The following is a 19,337-nucleotide window of genomic DNA, read 5'->3' as shown; positions in this document are numbered from 1 at the left end:
GGGCGGAGCTGACAGTCTGCCTTGGGGGCGGTGGCAAAGGCGGCAGGCCTGAGAGAGGTGGGGGCGGCGGGGCTCATGGCTGAAGGGAACTGGAAGGTGTTGGAGCGAAGAGCCCGGGCCAAGCGCTCAGGTTTGGCTGGCTGGGGCGTCATACCCTCCCCCGCACCAGGGTGGTGCTCCCCCCTCAAGCACCTTGGGCGGGAGGCTGGTGGGGGTCCTGGAGTTTAACCTGTGCCCGCGTGTTTCCCCTTACAAAGCCGACTGCGGTCCTGGCCCTCTTCACGTTTATCCCCATCTCCCAAATTGGTGGTGGTCCCGACTTTACTACATGTGTTTTCCCCCAACGCTGTTTCGTGTGTGTTTCGCTCAGAAAGTAGGTGGTGGTGTCCACTAAAACCGGAGTTCTACTCTTTAGAAATCAGGCAGCTGCCAGGTTCCTGGGAAAGACAGTGGGTCCTCCCTCAAAAATCAAACAGCTTCATTCTTAGATGTGATTATGACCTGGGCCTAGAAGACTGGCGGCAGAAAAGTGTTGTCTTATATCTCCCTTTTACACTCTTCACAAGTTCCGAGCCCTAGCCAATTACCGTGTGGCAGAAATTGAGTGGAGACAGGGCCTTAGGCTATGAAGGGGTCGTGTTGAGTGTGCTTAAGGGCTCTGGAGGGAGCAGGGCCCCTTCCCTGGGCAGGTGGCCCAGGGACACATAGTTCCCAGTTGTGCCTTCCAAATCCAAAGCCACCGAGGTTAGAAGACGCTGTGCAGGCAGTTACTACGGTTGAAAGTGTCCTGAACTGACTTGTTCAAATTGCAAAGTCACGACTTTGCAGTGAGCACTTGTGGCGGATCAGTCCTCTGAGAGACAGGATGGAAACTTCCCATATTTCTGGCTGGCTGTATATAATCTTGAGCTAAATGTGTGCTTATTATAAAACAAAAAAGATGGTGGAATGACAAGTGTTCAATTAATCTCTTTTAACGGATTGACATTACTCTATGTCAGTGTTGACAGATGCTAATGTTAAGGAAAGGCATAGCGCTAGGAAAACTAATTCTGCATTTGCATTGATCCCTGGAGGGTTTTTTCCTCATCTAATATGCCCCCATTATGTTTGGTGTTTTTCTAATTTATGAAGTTCTTGGTTGTCCTTTTCTTGTGTAGTTTGCCTTTTTAAAATTTGAATAAAGTATCTAATTTCATATATCATACAGGAGTTCATCCAATCTTTGTCGCTTAAAACCATTATTTTTTATACCTTATTTACAAAGTCTTGCATTTATTTACTTAGATTTTATCAAAACTATCACAGAAATATGAGAGAATTTTTAAACACGTATTCCTTAGTACATTTCAGAGTAAATATAGTTACTTGGATAGTCACATATATTTTTGTGTTTCACACTTCTTAAAATTTTTGTGTCATATTGAAGTATTGATTGACCGCTAACAATGTGTTTATTTGAGCTCTAAAGGGAATTGGATCTATAATATCTGGTCAAAGAGAGTAACCTGGGTTTTCTTACGGTTTTCTGCCCTCCGCATCTATTTTACAGCATTTCTCTTCCTCATAATAAGCATATAGGATTTATTTTCTTATCCAGTTTTTATATTCTCTGAATTGCATGTCATTACAGTAAGCTTTGAAAACCTACCTTCTCTTTCTTAAGTGAGAAAAAAAATTAAAATTTTAACTTTTGTCTAATGCAGTCACTTAAGTCCAGTTTCATGTACAAAGTGGTTAAGTGCATAGTATAAATAAATGTTGGATGTTCCTGTATAGTTTCTATCATTGTAGTAAAAGATAGATACCATTTGAAGTCATTCAAATTAATTGAGGTTTCAGGTTCTAACTCTGTAAGGTGATGACTGTATAGTTTCTTGAATGAATCCTTGACTTCCTATGTCATTGAAAACAACCAATCTTACTCTGTTTCTTATTCTTAGAAGAATATGTAAACTGAGCTTAGTTTGAAACTTGGGGTAACCTGACTCCAATATAGATGCCACTGCAAAGTTCTGAGCATTGTTACATAGTAGCATAATCACTTAACTGCTCAAGAGGATGTTACTCTTATGTAATGTTAATAAGTGGATATTATATATTTCCTGCCTCATCCATATAAGCAAATATAATTTATCAAAGCAAAGAAAATCAAATTTTCAAGTCATTAAAAAGAAAATAAAATTATAATGAACCTCAATTATTGCCTTTGTTGCACACTGCATCATGTTAATAACTGCTCACACTGCTTTCAATTAATCTAATGCTGATTGCTTCTAACCTTCACTAAACAGTTTTGAAAATTGCTGTAGTTTAGCCTTCGACGCTTATGGTTAGAGTCAACAGTTTGAAATGGCCAGCTCACCTGATGCCATCGTCTCTTCTCCACCTGCTTTCTTAAGGTCTGGTAAGTGTGTTGACCCCAAAAGGGTCACTTGGTAATTTTAAATATCTTTGTTTCTGAAGGTTGATGTCACCATATATGTCATTTTGGTTTTATTTTCTCTTTGGTGGTCCCAAGCCTGAGCACCAATTCTGCTGTTACTAGGCTCAGGTTTGTACTGTATGTTGAATATGACCTGTAGTGGTGTTGTGTAGGGCATGAAAAGTGCAAAGTGGAGACTCTGTCCTTACATCAGCTCTGTTTGACCAGGGCTAATTCCCTAGTACCTGGGACCTCAGTTGTAAAATGGGCACTTAGACAGCTTCTGAAAGTGATTGTTGTCTTTTTGCATCATGGAGATAACTTTTATAAATTAGCAGTTTTTGGAAAGTGTTACAATTATTTACTTTTTATCAACTCCCTGTGAAAGAGGTATTTTTATATACAATTTCATAGATAGGAAATAGAAGCACATAAAGGTGAAGCAGTTTGCCCCAGGTCTCCAAACTGGAGGGTTTCAAGGCCATTGCTTTGCCTTCCACCCCATGGCTTTTTGGTATAAGGGCTGGCAGCGACGTTTGCACAATGGCTCTTAGACTGTCACTTGGACTGTCATGTTAATGAGACCCTTTGCAAGCTGGATGAAAGCTGATTGCTCCCCTGCTGAGTGCCCAGGATTTTGAAAACAATTTCAAGGAAGTTTCATGCATCCACGAGAGACTACGTTTGTATTCTTGTTTTTTGATGTGTCCAGTCTTCCTTTAGAGAGGAAGAAAAGGCCTTTGTTTAGTGGCCATAGAGCTAAAGTGAAGACTAGTCTTTAAAGCTTTTTTCTGTAGGTTGTGACCCACTTTGACCATTTAAAACCTGTTCATTGCATGAACATTCTGGGAGAAACCTGTTGGCAAGAGGCTGCTTTATGTCATTTTAAGCCTCAGGACTCATTAACAGGTAAAAGTGAGATGAGCCAGTGTAAATCTTGACAGTGGTTCCCCCTTTATTTCCATTTAGATTTAAATCCTGTTCTGGCAAGATTGAAGAGGAAAATCATGAAGTAGGAAAGAGCTTAAAGAAGAATCACAATCATATAGAAAGGAAAGCTTTTGTTAAAGGACAAAAATGATCCTTGTCTTCAGTTGTCATCTGCTAAATAACAAAATAGTATATCTAACATTGCCGATTGATTTCTGATTTAATCTTTGAACTAAGAGAGAGTAAGAGGACATATATCTTTGAACTGTGTTTACTGTATTTTAAGCACCAGACTCTGTTTTCCATCTTGCCTTTCCTAATAAGGGCTTGGTGGGTTTCCAGCACTAGCAAAGTCATCTAACAGTTATAGGGAAATAGAATACTAAAGCTATGCTTTTATGCATCAGCAGTCCTGAAAATTTCAAAACCTAAGAACTGTACTTTAACATTATATAGAGTATTTGAAGGCATACACAAGAAGCGTTTCCAGTAACATCTTATTAAGTTGAAACAGAATGCACCAAGAAACAAAATAGAAATATACCAAACTTCATAGTCTTAAGCCACCTTAAGGAACTGATTTCTTATAAATTACTTTCAACACGTACACCTTTTTGGGGGTCGTCCCTCTAACCAAAACTTAGTAATGACTCTAAAAAGTCCTTAAATCTTTTATCTGTTAAAATGAATACATAGAGTGGTTTGCATTTATAGTTTATTTACTAATTGAGATATATTGCATTGAAATTGATTTGTTTTCTTCTGTTATAATTCTTTGGACATTATTATTGTAGGAGAGTATTTTAAGGAATGATTTCATTTAACAGTTATTTAAAAGGATGTTCTCGGTTGACAGCTGAGCTTTTCCCTGGTACTTTTGGCTAGACACTATCCAGTATTAGCAAAAATGGAAGCTAGTACCTTGATTTTAGAAAATTAACTTCTAGTGTACCTAGATTGTTTTATGCATTGTAACCCTCTTTATTCCTCTTGGATTTATTTCTACTATTTTGTCTTGCTTTCTGCTCTTCACTGGATTTAGTGTGTGTCCTGCATTGTGTGCATGCTTGTTAAATAGTGCTCTGACTGCTAATGTGTCAGTATGTGCTTTGGTTGAATTTCTTTTGTTTTGACTGCTCAAATCTAAAGAGATATGTGGAGTCCATGCTTCTCTTTAAAGAACCTTGGAGTAAAATGTACAAGACAATGAATTTATAGGCAAATTCCATAACAAAAATAAGTTAACTAATTAGGGAAGGAGTGTAGCAGGCAGTACCTCAGATTGCCTCCAGTTTTCATGTGACTACTACAGTTACACAGTATGTTAGGTTAACAGAGCTAGGCAGCAATAGCAGTCACATGGGTATTGCAGTTAAATTATTTCTATTAATTGTTATAAGCTAAGAAATGTCTTGGCATTTTTACTTTTATTCTTAAATGATAATTTTAAAAGTTACTCCTTAAAATGAAGTATCATATCTCTATCTTGGCTTCTTAAATTTATTAGTGTCTACTTCTTTCCTTTACTTATTTCTTTTTGGGTTCTTTGTTTAATTTCCTTTTTATTAATTTGATTTGATGACATGTGAATACCTGGTAAAGTTTTATTGTATATTCAATGCATAACTGAACTCTTTACTTTATACGTCTAACAGTGTGTTCTTTTTACACATTATATAATAGCCTTGTTTTCAGCCTAATTTAATAGTCAGTTAATCAATTAGTTTAATAGTCAGTTAATCAATAAGATTCTTATGGCTTAAAGAGACCATAGGCTTGGGCTCCTGGACCATTGTGGGTTTTAGCCCCTTTTCAAAGCCTAAGGAAAGAGTATACATTTTGTGTTCAGCTAAACCTGAATCTCCTCCTGGCTCTGTTGTTTACCATCTATTTGATCTTGAACAAGTTACTCTACATCTTTGAGAACTGGCTTCTTCCTCTATAAAACTTAAGTATAATAAAACCTACCTGAAAGGAGTATTGTGAAGACAAATAAAATGTTATATGCAAAGCACTTGATATTTAGTAGGTGCCCAATGAATTTTAGTTCTTTTTTTTAAAATATATTTTAATGTTTGTTTATTTTTGAGAGAAAGAGAGAGAGTGCTAGTGGGAGAAGGGCAGAGAGAAGGGGAGACACAGAATCAGAAGCAGGCTCCAAGCTCTGAGCTGTCAGCACAGAGACCGACGTAGGGCTCGAACTCACAGATGGTGAGATCATGGCCTGAACCGAAGTGGGACACTCAACCGACTGGGGTTCCCCAATAAATTTTAGTTCTTATCTTCCCCAACATAGTCTTTTACAATATTGCTGATAGGTATTTAAGAGTAAGACTTACACAGAAAGAAATAAGGTTGCTTGTCTCTTTTTCTCTCATTTTGATATCTACTCTCTAAGTAGCCATTTGATTAAGGAAACTTGTCATACTAAAAGACAATTAGCTTGAATCAAATTACCCAAAATCTAGTTCTCATTTGACTCTATTTTGTTTTTGTCAATAATCACAAATCTAAAGAAATTCTTTGTGATAGTTTCCATGGAAACTTCTGTCCGCCAGCAGGGAGAACAGTCATTATTTTATGTACAGTTAGGGTTTATTTTTGTCTTCTATTGGGTATGCAATGGATTCCCTTCAACTAGGATGGGACTTGCAGAAACACTTGTAAATTGTATCCTGCTGGGGGCTCTGATCTCTTCTTAATAGGTCCTGCCCTATAATCTTACAAGATTTAAGAAATAGAGGCCATATGATATGGCTTAACTCTCTTGGCATGAATCTCATTGACCTTAAAGCTTACTTTCTTTCTGTATTATTATCCTCAGCAGAGATGATGCTTTAGATTCTGTAAGTGAAATAAGTTTCATGAGGAGTACAAGGTCTTGTCTCACTGTTTTAGATTGTTACAGAATACTCACACTGTGCATTCTAAAATCAATTTTCCTCTTGATAGTTTCTGTATCTTCATTCTTTTTTTAAAAAATTTTTAATGTTTTATTTATTTCTGAGAGAGAGAGAGCATGAACAGAGGAGGGTCAGAGGAGAGAGGGAGATACAGAATCTGAAACAGTCTCCAGGCTCTGAACTAGCTGCCAGCACAGTGCCTGACACAGGGCTTGAACCCACGAACCGTGAGATCATGACCTGAGCCAAAGCCGGACGCTTAACCGACTGAACCACCCAGGCACCCCTGTATCTTCAGTCTTCTAACGAAGCAAGAAAAGGGTTATGAGGGACTTCCAGAATTCCTGATTTTGATCCAGGTGCCTGCTGAACATTTCCAAATGGGTATATGATGGGACTCTCNCAAACCGTGAGATCATGACCTGAGCGAAAGTCGGACGCTTAACCGACTAAGCCACCCGGGCGCCCCCTCTAACTCCTGTTCCTAACCCAAACTTGTACCTCCCCTAATCTTATTTTTCTCAGTAAACTAAACCATTATTCTTCTAGCTGTTCAAGCTAAAAATACAAAGGTTATTCCTTTTTCCTTCATCTTTTTTATTCAGTTCATTTGTAAATCCTTTGTACTCAATTTCTAGAAATGTATACCAGAATCTATTTTTCTCCACCTATACTCCTGCCTCCCTAGTTTAAGCCACTTTCATCTAAACTGCTGAAATAGCTTGGAAAGAATTCACATTTTTGTCTTACTACAATGTTTTCCATCCAGCAGTGTAGATTCTTCTAAACATAAAAGTAAGATCATGTCACTTTCATGTCATCATTTATTACCTTTAAGCATAAAATCCACAGTCCCTTCCCTTGAGTGACCCCAGGGTACCTGGCGGTTGCCTGCCTCTGTAATCTTCTCATGGAATACTCCATTCCTCCCCCACTGCTCTTCAGCCATGTTGCCTTGCTTTGTTTGCTTAAGACACAATTTTGTTTCACTTAGGCTCTCTGTATTAGCTATTTCCTCTGTTTGGAAAGTTCTCTATCCTGTTGTTTGATACCTTGTGCTTGTCCCTTTTGGTTGTCTTTTAGGTTCTCATTCTTTCTTTTTTAATTTTTTTAATGTTTGTTTATTTTAAAAAATGTTTTAATGTTTTTATTTATTTCTGAGAGAGATAGAGAAACACAGCATGAGCAGGGGAGGGTCAGAGAGAGGGAGATACAGAATCTGAAGCAGGTTCCAACCTCTGAGCTAGCTGTCAGCACAGAGCCCGATGTGGGGCTCAAACTCACCCCTGTGAGATCATGACCTGAGCTAAAGTCGAACGTTGTTACTGACTGAGCCACCCAGGCGCCTCAAGGTTTTCATCTTAAATTTAAGACTCCTGAGAAAGGCCTTTTCTGCCTGTCCAATCTAAGTAGCCCCCAGACACATCACTCTTAATTCTAAATCTCTATAGTGGGCTTCTCACTATTTGATATTTTTTCTCTGATCTTGCCTGTCTCATATGAGAGAAGAGACTTCACCTGTTTTATTCTCTCTTGTATGCTCCAGAGCCTAGAAGAGCTCTTAGAGTATAATAAATGCTCATTAAATTATATGGCTTAGAAAATTGTATTACTTATCACACCTGAGTCTCTCCTGCCCCTTTTGAGAGACAGTGTCATAATGTGTTTAATATATAAACTATAGGTAGACTTACTACTAGGCTCAGATCCCAGTATGATGCTTATAAACTGTGTAAACTGATTTTGTATCTACTTTCCCTTATTGTATAGTAGAGAAAATAGTATATCCTTTCTAGGTTCTTTAGTGAAGATGAAATGTCTGTGAAGTACTTGGTGATTGTAGTAGTGGTACTAATAATAACAACGATTATGATGTTGGGGACAGCAGTGACTATTTCAGTAGCTTATTTTTATTAGGGACTTAATATGTGACAAGCAGTGTTCTTTTCAGTGCTTTACATTTAAATCTCACAGCAATCCTTTGACATAGGTACTATTACTATCTTTTGAAACAAATCAAAACACAGAGAAGTAAACTCACATATAGTATAAACTCTGGCAGAGCCATTGCTCCTAACCACTGCTACCTTCCCTCCTCTATTATGCACAATGCCTAAGTGTTTGATAAATCAGTTGCAGTGATTATTGTTTGTATCTTGGTTATGTTCACTGCTTTTCTTACACTCATTTCAAATTAACTAATGTTTATGGGGTCTCTTTAATGTCATAGGAAGTTTGTAATATATAATACTGGTCTTAGAGAGCTCATAGCCTGATGGAACTTTATGCAGAGCCAAGATAACTTTAGTGTTTGTATATACATACAATCTCTGTCTCTCTGAGACTCTTCTAGTTGTTTCCTACGTAACTTCACTGCCTATAGCCATCATCTCCAATCATACCACCTCTAGCCAGTCCATTCTACAAATTCCTGTCTGGATGATTTTTGTAAAAAAAAAGAATCATTACTCTTTTGCTGTACACCACTCATCAGCTCCCCATCTCCTGCAGCATTAGTGTGGCACATTAGTGAAGGTTTCTCTGGAGGTGACATTTGAGCTGAAGGAGAAAATAGCAGTTAAGTGAGAAGTTAGGAGGGGTCTAGGCTAGGATCTTGGAGGTTGATAGAGATGGACATTTGACTACTACTGAGAAGATCAAAGGACAGAGCATTGTGAATGACAGGAATAGAAGAGAGAAGATGGCTGGGAGGGGCAGAGCATCGGAAGCCTTGAATATTTGAATTTTATTGTAAATGAGAGGGAAAGCTATTGAAAATTTGAAGTAATATGGAGGTAAGACTGAGTAACATTTTATAAAGATCCAAATAGATCTTTATAAAAGAGAGAGAGTGGGTGAAGGTGATGAGAGAGCCATGTATTATATGTCTATCTCTGCTTGACACATAGCGCAGGCCACAGTGCCAGGTATGTGGGTTACTCAGTCCATGTTAGGTGATGAAAGCACAGATATTGACTCTGTCATCAGTCTAGATTCAGAAACTGTGGCCACCTTGATTATACATTAGAAGCCATTTGCCATTTATTACATAATTTTTGACTCAACAGACTTCTTTTTTTTAATTAATTAATTAAATGTTTTTGAATGTTTATTAATTTTTAAGAGAGAGAGAGACAGAGAGACAGAGAGTGAGCCAGGAGAGGGCAGAGAGAGAGGGAGACACAGAATCCGAAGCAGGCTCCAAGCTCTGAGCTGTCAGCATAGAGCCCAGTCTGGTGCTTGAACCCATGAACCAGGAGATCATGAGCTGAGCTGAAGTCAGACACTTAACTGACTGAGCCACCCAGGTGCCCCAACAGGCTGATTTTAGAAGGAAGTCCAACTTGACAGAAAATATCCTGTCTTTACAAGCTCTGTCCATATTTAAAATTTTTTTAATGTATATTTATTTTTGAGAGAGGGAGAGAGACAAAGCATGGACAGGGGAGGGCAGAGAGAGAGAGAAAGAAAGAATCCGAAGCAGGTTCCAGGTTTTGAGCTGTCAGCACTGAGCCTGTTGCAGGGCTTGAACCCACGAACCACAAGATCATGACCAGAGCTGATGTCGGACACCCAACTGACTGAGCCACTCAGGCACCCCATCTCTGTTCATATTTTAAACCGACAAATAGGCCATTCCATCTCTGAAAAATAGTCCACAAAATTGTGCAGGGTTCTGCTATATCTTTTCTTGGTAAGGATGAAAAGGTTTAATTTATCCTTTGAAAGATACTGGGTTCGTGGCAGATACATAAATATATTTTTACTGGTAAACACTTAAATTTTTTTAAATGTTTATTTAATTTTGAGAGAGAGAAAGAGAGACAGAGCATAAGTAGGGGAAGAGCAGAGAGAGAGGGAGACACAGAATCCAAAAACGGCTCCAGGCTCCAAGCTGTCAGCACAGAGCCTGATGCGGGGCTTGGACTTACAAACCTTGAGATCATGACCTGAACTGAAGTTGGATACTTAACTGACTGAGCCACCCAGGTACTCCAGAAGAGATTTTTAAAACATGAAAAAAATTGTTCTTGTTTTCCATTTTGTTCCTTTTTTCCCTATGGATTTTATTAGTTACTTTTTTACCAACAATGATATGATGACATCTTAGTCCTTTAAAAAGAATTATTCTTCATTTTTCAGTTAATTTCACAACTTTCTTCTCTTTCAGTTAATATTTCACCAATTTCCTGAGGAAGTTGTTTTTACAGGTGTGCAGATGTGCCACATTATGTGATTTCCATAAACCACAGTAGGAATTTTAAGTGTTTAGTTGAAATTGGCTATTTTCATAGGTTCTAGTATATGTCTTATGTGTTCTTGCTAGTCTTTAAAAATATACGTTGTTAGTTTTTACTTTGTTATATAAGAATTTTAAAAGCTTATTGTTATATTTGCTAATAAAGCAATAATAAATCAGTAAACTCACAGCATTTCCATGGCCGCCTTTTTTGGTCATTTAAGATTCAGATCTTATGGATTGGACTGAATTTTTGCAAATATATAGGTCCTACTCATGGAGATGAACGGCCATGATGTTTTTGGATAATAGACTGCGTCTTATTGCTAAAGTTCTGAAGGTATTCTGACAGGGACAGACACAGGGTTCAGGATTGGGCAGTTGAGCTTTAGACTGTATTTTATCATATATGTGTTTGTTCCTGGTATGTTTTGAAAACATACTCATATCAGGTGTTTCTGATGTTCCTTTTGCATTTCTATCTTTCTTTTACACTTGAATCAGTGAAGAATTTTCTGTATATTTAAATTATTTTTCTTTGTTTACATTAATTTTTAAAGCTTGATCATAAATACCCGATAGTTGCTTCTAGTTCTAAAATATCATTTGTCAAAAATATGCCCTTGGCTTGCTGTGGCTATAATCGGTGGACTTTTTTTTCCATGAAGTTTTCAGCTTATAGGACTGTTTATGTTATTTACAGTTAATTGTTTATGTAATTTACATCTGAACTTCTAACAGCTTTTGATTTTTGAGAATTTCAGTCTCATTTTTTTTCTTTTCTTCTTTCTTTTCTGTCTTCTGAATATATTTCTTTCATGAATTTTTGTCTATAACCTAATAGCAGTTGTGCAAATCTAATTCTTCAGAAATTAAGAGTGAAGAAATAAACCTGTAAATGTACTACGAACTTTTATTTTAAATGTATTTATATAATTTACTGATATGATATATTATGATTTACTGATGTATTTACTGATATAATGAAATTTTGGCATGTCTCAGCTAACTCATGTGTGTGTGTGTGTGTGTGAGATGTGTGTATATAATTTGACCGTTGACCTTGCTATCTTAATGTAGGTGGCCTTACTATGTTTTCTCTCCTTAAGTAAAAACAATGTATTTAATAAGTTTTGAACAATAGGATATCCTATGGCCAAGTGATTTCAAAGTAGTCAGCACAGTTAGGTTTTGACCATTTTGGTGTATAGATTTGGTTAGGTGACTTCATCTTGAAATCGTTGAGGAGTTTTAGATCTATGTTCATCAGATATATTGGCCTGTGGTTTTCTTTATTTTGTAGTGTTTTTGTCTGGTTTAATTATCAGGATAATGCTGGCCTCAAAGAATGAATTTTGAAGCTTTCCTTCATCTTCTATTTCTTGGAATCATTTGAGAAGAAGAGGTATTAACTCTTCTTTAAATGTTTGGTAGACTTCACCTCTGAAGCCATCTGGTCCTGGACATTTGTTTGTTGGGAGGTTTTTGATTATTGATTCAGTCTAACTACTAGTCATTGTTCTAATCGCATCTTCTATTTGTTCACGATTCTATGTTGGAAGATTGTGTTTCTAGGAATTATCCATTTCTTCTAAGTTGTCCCATTTGTTGCCATGTAATTAGTAATAGTAGTTGCTTACAATCATTTGTATTTCTCTGATAACAGTTGTAACTTCTCTTTTATTTGATTTTATTTGAACTCTTTTTTCCTTACCAAGTCGAGCTAAAAGTTGGTTAATTTTATTTATTTTTTCAAAGAAGAAGCTCCTAGTTTCATTGATCTTTTCTATTCTTTTTAAAACTTTATTTCACTTATTTCTGCTCTTAATTATCTTCTTTTTACTAACTTTCGGCTTTGTTTGTTCTTTTCCTAATTCCTTTAGGTATAAAGTAAGATTGTTTATTTGAGATTTTTCTTGGTTTTTGAGGCAAGCCTTAATCATTATGAACTTTTTAGAACTGCTTTTGCAACCTCTATTGATTTGGTATGTTGTACTTCCATTTTTATTTCTTTCAAGGTATTTTTTAAATTTTCTCTTCTGATTTCTGTGTTGACCCATTTGTTGTTTTTAGCATGTTGTTTATTCATCACATATTTGTGATATTTTTCAGTTTTCTTCTTGTAATGGAGTTGTAGTTTCATATCATTATGTTTAGAAAAGATGCTTCATATGATATCAGTATACTTAAATTTATTGACACTTGTTTTTGTGACCCAACACATGATTAATTCTGGAAAATGTTCCATGTGATCTGGAGAATCTGTCTATTGATGTAAGTGGAGGTACTGATGTTCCCTGATACTATATTGGCAGTCAATTTCTTAGTTTAGGTATGATAGCGTCTGCTTTATATATTTAGGTATTTCTGTGTTGGGTGCATACATATTTACAAATGTTTTATCTCTTGCTGGATTAATCCCCTTAGCATTATGTAATGGCCATCTTTGTCTTTTATTATGGACTTGTTATAAAGTATTTTGTCAGATATAAGTGTAACTACCTCAGCTTTGTTTTTTTTTTTTTTTTTAATGTTTATTTACTTTTGAGATAAAGACAGAGCATTAGCTGGGGAGGGGCAGAGAGAGAGGCAGCACAGAATATGAAGCAGGCTCCAGGCTCTGAGATGTCAGCACAGAGCCCAATGTGGGACTCTAACCTATAAGCTATGAGATCATGACCTGAGCTGAAACTGATGCTGAACCCACTGAGCCACCCAGCCGCCCCTCAGCTTTCTTTGTTTTCCATTTGCATGAAACATCTTTTTCCATCCCTTCACTTCTGATCTGTTATGTCCTTATCTGAGGTTAATCCCTTGTACATGTCATACAGATAGATGGGTCTTGTTTTTTTTTTTATCCATTCGTTCACACCTGTGTCTTTTGATTGGAGTATTTAGGCCATTTATATTTAAATTATTGATAGGTATATACTTACTGCCCCTGTGTTAATGATCTTTGGCTGTTTTTTAGTTCTTCTCTTTTCCTATCTTCTTCTCTTGATTTCTTCATTTGTCGTTTGATAACTTTCTTTAGTGTTATGTTTATATTCCTTTTTTCACTAGGTTTTATATGTCTCCCATGGTTGTGTGCGTGTGTGTGTGTGTGTGTGTTTACTATGAAGCTCACATATAATTGTATATACAACAGTCTATTTTTAGTTAATAGCAAGTTATGTTTAAATGCATTCTATCCATTTTGAGTTTATTTTTGTCTATGGTATAAGAAAGTGGTCCGGGTTAATTTTTCTGCATGTTCTTGTCCAGTTTTCCCATCACCATTTGCTGAAGAGACTGTCTTTATTCCATTGGATATTCTTTCCTGCTTTGTCAAAGATTAATTGGCCATACTTTGCGGGTCCATTTCTGGGTTCTTTATTCTGTTCCATTGATCTATGTGTCTTTTTTTGTGCCTGTACCATACTGTCTTGGTGATTACAGCTTTGTAATGTAACTTGAATTCCAGGGTTGTGATGGTTCCAGCTTTGGTTTTCTTTTTCAGGATTGTTCTGAAATTGGCTACTTGGGGGCTTTTCTGGTTCTATACAAATTTTAGGATTGTTTGTTCTAGTTCTGTGAAGAATGCTGGTGTTATTTTGATAGGGATCTCATTGAACATATTGCTTTGGATAGTCTCGATATATATAGTTTCTATATTTCCTATGTATTGAAATTCTTTCTCTATACATCCATTCTTCTCCTGAGATCATTACTTTGCACTCTTTATCAGATAAATTACTTATCTTTGTTTCATTAAGTTTTTTTACTGAGGTTTCATCTTGTTTTGTGTGGAACATATTTCTTTATTTTCTCATTTTTCTTGACTCTCTCTGTTTGTTTCTCACTTGTATTAGGTGAAATAGCTACTTCTCCCAGCACTGAACTAGTTAGTTACCTCACATAGATGAAACTTATGGTTCAGCCTTGCCCTAGCTCTTTGGCAAGGTGATTGTCTAAGCAGTCTAATTTATTCTTGATAGGTTGCAGTTGTTGGGGTATGCAAGACTTGTCAGTATTCCAAAGGGAGGGATCTCAGTCAGCACTAGATTCAGGCTGAATGTGTGGCAGACTCTCAGGCAGCAACCTTTAAAGAATGCAAATATATTTCTTGTGGGGGATGCAGTTGTAGACCTATCTAGCTTCTTGTCCTGGGTATCCAGATGTGTTCCTTACACAACTGGGCAACAGTTGCAAAACTGGGGGCCCCAGACAAATGTATGAGTTGTGGTGAAGCCAAGGAAGTAAGAAAAGATAGTTTTCCCCAGCCTGTATTTCCTGGGATCACCTCCATAGTCTCTGTATGTGTTGGAAACCTGACACTTGCCCCTCAGGCTTAAGCTCCAAGACCAGTAAATAGACCATTTACATGGAAACAATTGGGATGTGTTTCAGTCTGTTGTCTGTGTAGCGCCCTTTGGGTTTCTGCATGATAAGAACTATCTTTCCAATAGTTTCAGTCCTGTGGGGCCCAGAAATGCAAGCACTATATGTGGTCCTCTTTCTCCTTTGTGGACTGCGTGTGCCTCCTGGCTTTGTCAAGGTAGCAGAATAGTCCAGGGCTGGAATGTGGCATCCAACTGTAGTGAGACAGCAGGAGAGTGCGGGGCCAGGGTGCTCCTGCAAGTTGTAGCAAGGCAACAGGAGACCATAGGGCCAGCACACATTTGGGAGCTCTACTGACACAGTGTGAGAATACAGTCCCAAGGTGCACCTGCTCTCTTTAGCAAGGGAGTTGTCTCAGGTGTCGGGCACTGGGGCAACTTAACTGGAGCAATGGCACAGTGCTGTTACTGTGCACGTCCACCAGCTTTAGCAAGATAGAGGGAGAGCTTAGGAATGGTGCTTGCTAGCACTGGTACTGGCAAGGTAAAGGGGGAGTCCTGAAATGACCCCCATCATTACCTTCATCCCTAGAGAGTCCCAACAGGCCCCACTCCTTTGTCAGACATCTTAAGATTAACAAATGAATCTCCACATACAGTATAGGCACTTGTCAAACTTAGTTTCATGCTAGATCATAGGGTGAGTAAGTCTGAGGGAGCACTGTATTACTGGAATCTTATTTCCCTGCATCTCTGGGTCTCCTAGACATAAACTCTCTTGTTTTCAAAGTCAGACATTTGGAGGGCTTATCTCTCTGGTGTTAGGTCCTAAGGGTTGGGGTCCTGATATGGGGCACAAATGCTTTTCTCCTCAGGGAGAAGCTCTGTATTTTTGAAATTCCTCCTTCTGGTTTTGGGTCATTGCACTAGGGGTGGTATTTTTGGTGAGACCATGTCTCTGCCTCTCCCATCTACCTGGTTGTGGACCTTGTATTCTTTGTTTTTGAGCAGCTGTTCAGCTAGTTTTCTGGGAAAGTATTCTATATGCAATTACAGATTTGGTGTGTCCATGGTTGGAGGTGAGTTTAGGATCTTCCTATGCTGCCATCTTTTAATGCCCCCCACCATGTGGAATCTATCAGTGTTTATTGTTTCTGTCAGTTCAGAGATCTTGTGTTTGGTCATGTTATCTTGTTTTCATGGAAATACATAATGAAGCTCAATTAATTTGTTATACCCACTTAATCCCAATTCTCAATGGGCTTGTAGCTTTGATAATAATCATTTGCACAATAACCATAAGGATAAAAAAATCCTAGCAGGATGTAAAGTTAATTATCATAATTTGAAGGAATAAAAACTGTTTGGAGACTAGGAATTATCATTGGACTCTTTCTCCTGTGTATCACATTATGCAGTATTAATGTTTTACCTAACACCTGTATCAGATTTAAGCCTTTCCACAGTCTTATTTATTCTATTTACTAAATATTTCTTTAATTATTCTCCCTCCCCTCTGCCTCCCTGCTGTGACTATTTTAATTCAAGGCTCTAGAATGAATGTTTTAACCAAAAGTAGACTCTTGGGCCAAGGGCTCACCACTTATCTTGCAGTCCCTCACAGGGCCAACAGAGTATCTTTCTGAAGGTTTGATCATATGGTGCTCATGTCTAAAGCTCTCCATTATCCAAAAGATAGATGCTAACCTAGAACCTATTGCCCAGCATGCTCCACTGGAAGATTTCCAGACACTTTCCAGTCTTCCCTCTCTCTCGCTTTCTCCTCTGTAGTGCTACTAATCTGTAGCGCTCAGATGGGGCACTTCCTTGCTTCTGCACCTTTATAGTGAGGTCCCCTCTATGTTAAATAGCCTTTCTCTGTAAGCTTTCACCTGTAATCTTTTATTCTGTTCCAATGATCTCTTTACATTTTTTCCAACTCCCCCTTTCCTCTGCAGCTGAGTTTTCGGTGAATTGCTCTACTTGTTTTTTGGCACCTTGTACATGCTTCTTTTAGCTCTGATGTCACTGAATTGCTACTAAGTAATTATATATCCATCTCCTTTCTGGGTTATGAATTCCTTTAGATCAGACTGAATTGGTTGTTGTTTTGTGTCACTAGTCCCTGATATATGCTAGGTGCTGGGGACTTAAATGGAATGAATCATACTAAAAAGAATTAGTTCACTTTGGGTACAGAATGAACTAGTCAGCACTCTGTTTTGTCTAATTTCACCTTTATGTTTGGCAAATAAAATTTGATGAATTGATTTTCTAACTGTTCTTGAGTAATAACATTTTGTGCTCAATACATTTCCCTGACTGGTCAAATCCAAAAAGGCTCAAAGTTCAAATTCAAAAAAGAAATATAATAAGTGAAGCAAAATAGTGACATTAGAGTATAACAACTTCCTGAGTTGTGCATTCTTGATTGTTTTCTTCACTTGTGGACAGCTACTCCAGGGCCAAACTGCATACCTCCAACAACACTTGCCCCTAGCTTAAAAACCTCAAGCAAGCAGTCTCTATGTGCTGAATATTGCTTTCCTTGAAAGGAAAATGTAAGAAATCCTATAGATTTTTCATCTATACAGTATTGTTATCATAATATCAGTCATTAGTAGCGTGTTTATTTTTTTCACTCGTAGAGAAGGTCAATGTATATTGGCTTTACCTATCATAGTATAGACTTTACCTAAGATATCAAAAAATTTGAACTTGGCATTTGAATTTTAGGAATATGGAAGCCAAATAAAAAGATACCCTTTTAAATGAAATGGGAAGAAATTAGCTCCTCAATGTTGGCATCTAAAATAAGTACAAAATTTTTCAGAATAAAAAAATGATATATATTTCTATAAAAATCTTAAATACAATGCTAGATAATACAGTAGAGAAAAATCTGTTTTCATGTTAGACCTCTTCAAATCAAGCCTATCAGTTGTTATGTGTATAACTCAAAGAAGAGAGCCTTTTTTATTCTGGTGCACTGCAATTGTCTTGAACTAATACAACTAAAGGGAAGTGAAATCTAGGTAAAGGACAGGTGTGTCAGGTATAATGTCTGGAACAGATTATTTACATGATTAACATGGACAAACTGAAATGATCAGCACTAGAATTGCTTGGAAAACAACTTAGTGCTTCAGACAAAATTATTGTTAAAGCAATATTTTTGGTTTAAATGTTTTTGGAAGCAGTTTATATATTGCTGTGAATCTGTGTTATTTTCATAATTAGAAATGAAGTTTTCAAGAGAAGACTTTAAATAATAAGTATATACTCATCTTTTTTTTTTCCTGAAACAAAAAAAAACCCAAAGCATATTTCAATGTTTAAGACCTAGCTCTCTCACTTGCTAGCGGTATGACTTTGGATAAGTCACTTAACCTCAGAAATTTTTAATCTTTAAAATGGAAATAATAATAGTACCTACATAATAGTATTGTGAGGATTGAATGAAATCATGAATATAAACCTCTTAAAACAGTACTTTGCACATAGCAAATGCTCTAATAATGTTTGCTATTTTTATTATTGGTGCTGGTAGTAATGAGATTACATTATTCTTTACCTTTTTGATCTCTTTGGGTTAAAAGTGGATTTATGTATTTGTATTAGTTTCATTATAGCATGGGTGTGGCAGCCTAATACTCATCCTACACTTCTTAATGAGAGATTTGATTTCGCTCCCAAAGGTCTTAAGTTTGCTTTGTCTCCTCACAGATAGCATGCTTTCTTGGATGTTTGACAATTGGCCCTGATTAGACTTGGAGGTTGGTAGTGACTTATTATTGAAATTAAGATTAGGCTTTGAATAGTCATGCTTCAGAAATAATTATTCATTTTGGTTATAAAATTTTACTGAATACCTGTTAGCATCACTCCTATGTAGCAGAGGGTTATGTTTCAGTGGGGCATTTCTCCCTCTTCTACTCTAAGTAATGCTTTTCCTCTGGTTTAGTGAAAGTGTTATCTTAGTTTCCTAAAGTTCCTGCATAAATACATAGGCACTAAACTACATATAGCAACCCAAGGGTGCTTTAATATCACATTTACAGTTCATATTCCACTCAGTTATCTTTTTGCTATTTCTTAAAGTTTATTTATTATGTAAATTGCTGATTTAGAATTACTACATGGAGCATTCACCCTTGCATCAATCAAGATGCAATCAAGAGGGGCACCTGGGTGGCTTAGTCGGTTAAGCGTCCGACTTTCGCTTGGGTCATGATCTCGCGGTTCGTGGGTTCGAGCCCCGCGTCGGGCTCTGTGCTGACTGCCGGCTCAGAGCCTGGAGCCTGTTTCAGTCTGTGACTTCCTCTCTCTCTGACCCTCCCATGCTCACGTTGTCTCTCTCTCTCTCTCTCTCCTAGAAATAAATAAAAATATTTGAAAAAAAAAAAGATGCAATCAAGAGAGACCTCTTTTACTCTCTCTCTCTTTTACCTGACTGAACTTTGGTGTTTAACTTTATTCTCTAAAGAGAGAAAAGTTGGCTTGTAAAAGATATGGCTTGG

The 19,337-nt window shown here is 37.3% G+C and overlaps 1 protein-coding gene across 3 annotated transcripts in view; it reads left to right on the top strand.

The window, feature by feature from the left end:
• The first annotated feature begins 38 nt into the window (after nucleotides 1-38).
• PHKB (phosphorylase kinase regulatory subunit beta) overlaps nucleotides 39-19,337 on the top strand; it is a 237,841-nt gene continuing 218,542 nt past the window's right edge. For 2 of the 3 annotated variants that reach the window (XR_013331934.1, XM_077751418.1), the window contains exons 1-2: nucleotides 52-130; nucleotides 2,295-2,407. Coding sequence is in view for 2 of the 3 variants with exons in the window: in XM_077751418.1 (XP_077607544.1) it covers nucleotides 2,353-2,407 (55 nt within the window). In the remaining variant the exon portion in view is untranslated. Of the gene's footprint in view, nucleotides 131-2,294; nucleotides 2,408-19,337 lie in introns of all 3 variants that reach the window. The other variant, XM_077751419.1, reaches the window with a different exon arrangement.

The sequence above is a fragment of the Crocuta crocuta genome, unplaced genomic scaffold (assembly GCF_008692635.1).
Source record: "Crocuta crocuta isolate KB4526 unplaced genomic scaffold, BGI_CrCroc_1.0 scaffold124, whole genome shotgun sequence".
NCBI classification, from domain to species: Eukaryota; Metazoa; Chordata; class Mammalia; order Carnivora; family Hyaenidae; genus Crocuta; species Crocuta crocuta.
The sequence above is the reverse complement of the archived record's forward strand: the minus strand, read 5'-3'. Positions and strand labels throughout refer to the sequence as shown.